At 38.3% G+C, this 8,303-nt stretch overlaps 1 protein-coding gene across 1 annotated transcript; it reads right to left on the bottom strand.

The window, feature by feature from the left end:
• Positions 1 to 997: 997 nt before the first annotated feature.
• LOC115003989 (phenazine biosynthesis-like domain-containing protein 1) lies at positions 998 to 4,677 on the bottom strand. Its single transcript, XM_029425938.1, is given in 8 exon segments — positions 998 to 1,136; positions 1,329 to 1,361; positions 1,364 to 1,390; positions 2,391 to 2,474; positions 3,072 to 3,121; positions 3,433 to 3,649; positions 4,079 to 4,207; positions 4,547 to 4,677. Coding segments are annotated over 7 exon segments (651 nt in total). The 5' UTR covers positions 4,206 to 4,207; positions 4,547 to 4,677; the 3' UTR covers positions 998 to 1,023.
• Positions 4,678 to 8,303: the final 3,626 nt, after the last annotated feature.

The following is an 8,303-nucleotide window of genomic DNA, read 5'->3' on the forward strand; positions in this document are numbered from 1 at the left end:
TAAGAATTCATACTGACCCATGTGATGGAGAAGCTTTTATTAGCTAGAGACCTCAGGCCTCAGCTGCGATTCTTAATGTTGATCAATTTTAAATTCAACACTGAAAGAACTACAGTTTTAAAAGTGTCAATAATTAATGCTGTGAAACAAGGTGCTGAGATACTGAACAGCTACATATTGAACTGAAACTGGTGTCTTATGGTACTGCGCACCAACCCTCGACCAGGACCGGTCCCTATGATACACTCATAGTTTTTATCAAATACCTCTGGCGATACTGACAATATTTAAGACTTGACTATCGGTACTTTCTCGAAACATCTACATACACGACAGTTAGTCATTTGTAATGTGAATATGGGGACCAAACCTTTTTATAGTTCATACAACAGTCGGATAAGGTTAGAAATGTCAACTGTGAAACGCAGGATTACAAACTGAAAAGTGAAGCTACATCACAATACTGAAATAACAGAATTATCAATATTTTTCCAGCTCACATCTCAAAGTACATGTTGTATAAAGGAAGTGAAGGACATTGTAGTGTCATTTCTTATTTAGTTGCTCAACTGTAAGTTATTTGATGAGAAATATTACATCAACAGTACTTTATTTTGTGAATGGACTTCACTGGCCTGCAATTTCTGTAAAGAAATGGAAACTACTAACTGGTATAAATAACTATTTTAAACTGTCAGTAACAGAAAAAGCTAAGCAAAACCAAGTTTGTGAGTTCATTCATTTGCGGCCACCAGAGCGACTGATTCTACCTTTGATCTGTTTTTACATCTTACTTTTAATATTGTGAATTCAGCTTCTACGTTATGTGAATAAAGATTACAAATACTTTCAAAGTATGAAATGTTCTTTCAATCCGGTAGTATGTTTGCATGCTTAGTATATTTCAATAATACATTGACCAGTCGGGACAATAATCTATATTTGATCTTTTAATGAAATGGTACAAAGCCTGAGTCTGCGTCCCGTCACTCCCCGACCCTCTTAACTTGGTTGTGTCTGTGGCTATAGTGTGATTGCCCCCTGCAGCACAGTGACGGTCTGTCCAGCTATGTTGATTCTTCCGTCGTCTCTCACTTCTAATTCCATCTCCCCGCCTCGACTGGAGCACTGGAAAGCTACACAGAGGGGATAATATTGAGTGTCTGCCACGGTTCAGCTCAGTAGAAATACACTGTTTATAGTGATAAGTTAATGACACATTGTTAATGGTTAGGAAATTACTTTGCCTCTGTGTGTGTTAGTTGAAGTACACGAGTTAAGAAGTTGTAGATCAAATCAAATCTGAATGTGAAATTAATTAACTTTACCCAGCATTTTCTTCTTTCCTCGTTTCTTAGACAGTAGCTACCAAGCACAGTGTGTGCAGAACCTGCAGGAACACAAGACAAACAAGAAAATTACAATTTTAACAGATAATCATTTACCAACTTTACTGCATGAGTGCAAGACATCAGACATTATAATAATAATAATAATAATAATAATAATAATAATAATGATAAGCTTTATTTGTACTAGCACCTTTCATACAAGAATTGCAGCCCAAAGTGCCTTACAGCAGAAACATAATTAGTACAAGATTAGACCGAATAAGAGCATTTACAGAACAATAATCACAGTGATGTAAATGAGTCTGAAGTACCATTATAAAAACAGCAGAATTAAAATAGTATGAAAAAACATTGGCACACCATTCTTGTAAATGTTTTAAACTATCAGGGCCATATACCCGTTTGTTAAGTTTTATGAAACCTATCAGTTAAAGACAGTTTTTCTCCAATATATTCTTTAATCTTTCACTTTTCCACTAATTGTGTAAAGAACATGTAAACACATCTATCAGAGAAACTTCCTCTTGTTCCCCGTGGTAACACCGTCTATTTGATCTCAAGTTTTTCAAAAATACACACTGAAAATGTATCCTAGTTACCTTTACACATTCAGTAATAATCCACCATTAAAAGGCTAAAGTAAAGAGATATGTTTTTAGTTTACTTCTGAAGATATTGAGCGAGCTCGCCTCCCTAATGTCTGCAGGGAAAGTGTTCCATAGCTTTGGTGCATAATTGCAAAAGGCTGCATCCCTGATTTTCTTTTGGATGTTTCTGGGAACATTTAATAAACCAGCAGTGGATGATCGTAATGTTCTTGGGGGCACATAGTTCATTAGAGAGTTGGCAGTGTAACTTGGTGCGGTTCTGTTTAGGGCTTTTAATGTATGTATTTTTGAGTGTATACAAATGTGTAGGATTACTTAATTATCAGACAGTACTTTACAATTTGCAACATACACACACTGCAACCCAACAAAGACTGTGTGTGTGGCCACTGGGGCTAAAGCAGCAGCAGCAGCAGTGTTATTAGTCTACCAGTGACAGGATCCTCCGGGATGCCGTTCCATGGAGCAAAGTATCTGGAGTAGAAGTCGTATCCTGGCTGGCAGTCTGGGGATCCTATTGTCGAATAAAGAAGGACAATTTGATGAACCACGGCATGTAGTCTTCACACTGGGCTGGTCTCGACTGTGTTCTGGTAGGATAGTATATTTACTGAAGTACTTTTGAGATATTTGGATTCTTCTTGAGCTTCATACTTCTACCACACTACATTTCAGAGGCATATTGTACTTTGTACTCCACTACAATTGTTTGATAACTTTAGTTACTAGATATAATAATACAACATATAATCAACAAATGCATATTATTATATCAATTTTATCCCAGGGCGAAATCACCAAGCTAGTCAGTAGTACAGTATATACAATAATATATACAAAATATAGAGTATATAAATACATTTAAAGCAGTATCAGCTGCAATAGTGCAGTAGTTATAATCCAGCAATATATAGACTATGATCATGAAATGGGCCATTATGAAATATGAGTACTTTTGGTACTTAAAGTAACACTTGAGTACTTCTTCCACCACTGACAGATGCAACATATAGACAAACTAATAAAGTCTAACTAAAAATGGATTAGCATGGCATTTTATGCAACAAACAACTGAGACCTATTTCTTTATCTCATTTGTAGCTCTGATTACCTTTCATGGTGATGATTAGTCCTTTGACTCTTCCCACTCGTCTCACTGCTCTGAAGAGCAACAGGGTCTATTTTCAGACTGGTTAGCCCCGCAGGCAGTCATGTTGCTGAATAGTTGACGCATCCATACGCAGCACACACATAAGCACCTGTACTGTATATTGTGTGTAATCTTTCTTTTCTTGTTGTTGTCTGGGGATGTGTGCCACTGAGTACAAGCATTTCATTGTATTTTAATACACATGACAATAAACTTAAACTTAACATGTACACTTTAGTGCTCCAGAAAACAATCTAGCAATAAACTCTGTAAATAAAGATAGTATTGTGCCGACTATCGTCATTAAGTTTGATTTTTGGACTCAAATTCAGGAGTTTCATTCCTCACCCACTCCGGTCTCTTCTGCTCCTCCACCACCCCGTCAAAGAAGAAGACAAGTCTGATGCCTGCTGAGGTGAAGGCCTCCACCCAGCCCTTTAGCACATCCATGTACTCCCTCCACTGCCCCCCACACACCCAGTCTTTACATGAGTACCAGTGGCGCAGGCAGGCCATACCATCCACAACGAGTGTGGGGCCTGAATGAGAGGGGAAACACAAATGTAAGCTAAGCTAATGAGAGCTAATATCATGCTATAAATATCTATATTATGAATGAACGAAAAGCCCTTGATCATCGAATACAATAATTATGTGTATTATTCAAATATCCTATCTCTTAAAGGACTCACTGCACGGATATCTGCTCTCATTAAAATGTGTTGTTGTTTTTGTTAGAATTCACAGCTGTAGTTTTTGGCTCACAACCCGGACAATATAGATACATGTGTAATGACTACAAAGAGACACAAAGTAACTTCAAAGAGACACAAAATAACTACAAAAATGGTCAAAACAACCAAAAATATAAACACAGATCAAAAAAAGACAAATAACTACTAAAGTCTGTGCCCGGGGCCCCGTTGTCTCATAATCCATGACTACATGCACTGTGACACAAACTCAACTGGTGGTGTTAGCTGTGGTTGTGCAGCTTTTGGCAGCTTGTTGTTTAGCCATTTCTCTCAGGTTCACAGTCACACAGGCTTCTGGACAGCAGCGGTCCATGAAGTACTGAAGACCCTTCACACCCATTCCTACAGGAAGAGACAGAGAATTGATTAGCAACTTGTAACTTAATTTAGCATGATGTTAAAATGATTTTGGACTGGCACTTTAATATAACCCTGTTCGTCACACATTAGTTTTCAGTATTTAATGATTGTGACACATCACTGTGGGACGATAACACTGTGAAAGCTTTGTAGTTCAGTGTTCAGTGAGAATAGACCCTGAATGCTAACAGTTAGCTTAGCTTCTAGCTGCTAAACTAATTCATTGCGCAGCTGCTGTGTTTCCTGTCCTTACAAACAAACCTGTCTTATGTCTGTACATACTTTCACCCCAGAATATTGCGTCATATTGCAAACACTTACTTTAAAAGCTCGGTGTACATGAACAGCATGTATCCGTGTTGTGTTTACTTGGCGCAAATTCAAATTACTTCCTCTAATCTACGCGTCGCGTGGCGTCATCACGTTGCAAAACAAAGCGCACGTGCTCGGCGCACGGAGCCCAGAAGAGCAGTAGTAGCCACAGTGAGATAGTTTGCAGGGTTGAGTCACATTACTTTGAAATGTAGTCAGTTACTGAATACACATTGCATGGCAATTTTCATTTTCATTGGATTACAAAACAATGTAATCTTGGATACTTCAAAATCAAACAATGAAAACTATAACATCTCAAAACATTTTCAATAAAAATACAAATTACGATTAACAAAACTGGCAACCTGAGAAGAGTAACTTAGTTTGATATACAGTAGAACATATTTCACATTTAGAATTGTTCAAATCAAATAACCCTTACAAAAACATGCTGGCATAAACATCTACAGGTGTACTGTATTGTTTATTTTGTTTTTGTTGCTGATGTTGTTTAATCAAAGGCCACATGGATAGTAATCATCATGAAAAAAAAAAGACATAATCAAAAATCTAATCAAGTAATCCATGACTGCGTGTAACTATAATCGAACAATTTGTCAAATGTAATATGGGTTGATTAGTTAGTTATTTTGTTGTAATGTAATTGTGTAATCCGTTACTACCCAACCCTATCTGTTTGATAAATACAAATATAAAAGACTGTGCAGACCAACAATACAATTTATCCTTGAAACACAATTTAGACTACTAACTTAGATCGTACTGGTGCTGTAATGAAAAAATAAACAACTTAATGTGGCATGAATGAGAATAGACCATTGAGGTTTTTGTGGGCTCATTCCACCCATAATAACTCCCCAGGCTAGGATCAGAGACGGGCTAATTGCTCTCCAGGCTCTCCTGGAGAATGGGGGCTCTTTTCTGGAGTCACAAGCTATTAGGTCTACCTTCTCCACACAAAGCACCCCCGTCCCTTCTACTCTATTGTCTGAGCGGAGCAGGAATAAAGAAAGGGACATATGCTGGGTGTCAGTCCAGCTGTCAGCATCTGTCGTTCCTCAGCCAGATGCTCTGTGGACTGGGAGGACAATCCAACCCCTCCCAGTCAACTGATCTTCAAGGAGGGAGGAGCTGTGTTGTAAATCTGCCCCCTGTGATTGCACTGGATAGTTATGACCACTGGACTCATGAAGACCACATAGGCATTTTGGTTTTAGACAGAATTGTTTTATTTAATTTGACTCATATTTAACCAGGTAAGACTTTAAAAGGGAGACCTGCCCAAGACAGCAGCATAAGAAGTTACAGACAACAACTACATAGCAGAAAGACCTAAATACCTATGCACAGTGGCAAGTACCAACCAACTCATTCGCCATTGTGCTTATAAGAGCTTTTCAAAAGGCTATTCCAAGTGAGTAGAGCAGAGCGCATAAAAGCTTTCTTACCCAGTTTACTCCGTGCACTTGCAAAAGACAACAAGACGAAATCTTGTGATCTAAAACTATAACTACAGTCAGATTTCTGTGCAATCAAAGTGCAAATATAAGATGTCAGTTTACCCAAAATGGCTTTATAAATATGAAACCCCATCACATTTTTAAGTAAAAACATTGAAAAAGTTGTTTTTCAACAGCTAAACAAAACGTCTTGGCTAGAAAACAACAGTTTGGATGTCATCCAGTAAGGCTTTCGACCTCACCACATCACTGAGACTGCCTTTGTTAAGCCTTCAATGACATCCAGTTGAAAACAGACAGTGGCAGAATTTATGTAGTATTACTGGAACTCAGTTCCGCATTCGACGTCGACCACAACATATTACTAGATCAACTGGAGAACTGTGTGGGACTTCCTGGCACAATACTAAACTCATTTGAATCGACTACGTTGTGTCGATATGTAATTACACATATGAGCGGACAAATATGGCATGCAGAGTTCCTCAAGGCTCCATTCTGGGGCCTCTTCTCTTTAACATCTATATGCTTCCACTGGTTGAGATTATAAAACACAACAAAATATATTATATAAATATATATAAAAAGCTCCTCCTTAACCAGCTGCAACATTAAAGTGATGAACACACAATTATATAACATATATTATTCTGAAATGGACCATAATGCAGAATGATTACTTGAGTACTATTGTTCCAGGAAAGAAGTATTAGGATCCTTTACTGAAGTAAAAGTACTAATACCACATAAAAGTCCTGCTTTCAAAACGTTACTTAAGTAAAAGTATGTAAATATTATCATCAAACACATTACATGCATGCTATTTCAAATAAAAGCTTGCATTGTACAGTAAAATTGTCCCTGCAGTGTTTGTATATCATATCAGATGTTTATGAAATAATATTACTGCTGCAAGTATGTTGTATTTCTCTTCTGTAGATGTTTAAGTTTGTGCTCATTTTAACTCCTTTATATACTTTTTGGTAGCTTAAGCTACAGCAATGCATTGTATTCTATAAGATCATGAAATGTTTGTAGCGTCGCTGTCCTGGGAGAACCAAGCATCTCTGAAAACTTCTTAAAAGCTCATAAAAAAAACCCTGTTTTCTGCTTTGCGACTATGCTTTTTCAAGCGGATCCAAAAAGGTGTTTAAATACTTTATTTAACTTGAAGTATGATACTTTTCTCAACATATACTTCAGTTTCTCATAAACATTCAAAATCAACACATCTGGAAATACATGGTTCTCATTGGACGGGAAGGGTAATCTAAAAACTAAAGATGTCAGACAAATAGTAGTAGTGTAGTGCAGTAAAAATAACCTTATTTGTTTCTGAGATTTAGCAGAGTAGAAGTATAAAGTAGCATAAAATATAAATGCTAGAGAAAGAACAAGTACTATAAAAGATAAAGTACTGTATTTACAGTACAGTAATTAAGATTTTTATTGCCAACAACTAGCCTGTAGCTTTTGTGCATATGACAATAAAGCCTTTGAATCTTTGAATCCTTTGAGTAAATGTACTTAGTTACATTCCACCACTGCACATGCTCTATATTCATGCCCCTATATGTTAACACAAAAGACCAGAAGTGGAAAGGGGTTTATATAATCCTGCATCCCATTTTCAGCAGTCAGTGTTTGGGTCTGTTGCCTATTCACGTTGTATCTTTTCAACTTCCTCCTCCTCCTACACTGACTCTTCCTTCTCCTCTTCCATCTCCTCCCCTTTGAGGTCCTCCCCCCTGTTGCCTCCCCCACTCCTGACCAAAGCTTGACTCAGGAGAAACAGAGGCAGATGTTCCAGGAGCACACGACTGCCCTCAGCCCTACCCCCCAACCCCTCCCATTTGTACTGGATCAGCAGTTAACCCCCGGAAAGAATTGACCATACAAGCACGCACACACGTACAAAGAACACCGCTGCACAAATCTGTACTGGCTCAACAGTTGTCCAACTGAATGAACAACACACACACACATACACACCAAGTGCTGTCCAAATCCCCTCAGTGTCGCTGATAGTAGCCACCCTGGGGTCAGGCCTGGTGTCAGCGTCCAGGGCCCAGGGTCCCTCTGGGCAGCTGGCCTGGCTAATCCTGCTGCTGGAGGCCACTGGTTCTCAAACTAAAGGCCAAGGACCCCCGGGGGGCCGCAGGGCAGGGATCTCAGGGAGTGTGCGATTTGTTCAAAATGGAGGATATTTTGTTTGTTTGCTTGTTTGCTTAAGTCCGTTTAAACATCAAACATTACATTTCATGGTTTAGCGAGACTTTAAC

Source organism: Cottoperca gobio, chromosome 3 (assembly GCF_900634415.1).
Source record: "Cottoperca gobio chromosome 3, fCotGob3.1, whole genome shotgun sequence".
Taxonomy (NCBI): domain Eukaryota; kingdom Metazoa; phylum Chordata; class Actinopteri; order Perciformes; family Bovichtidae; genus Cottoperca; species Cottoperca gobio.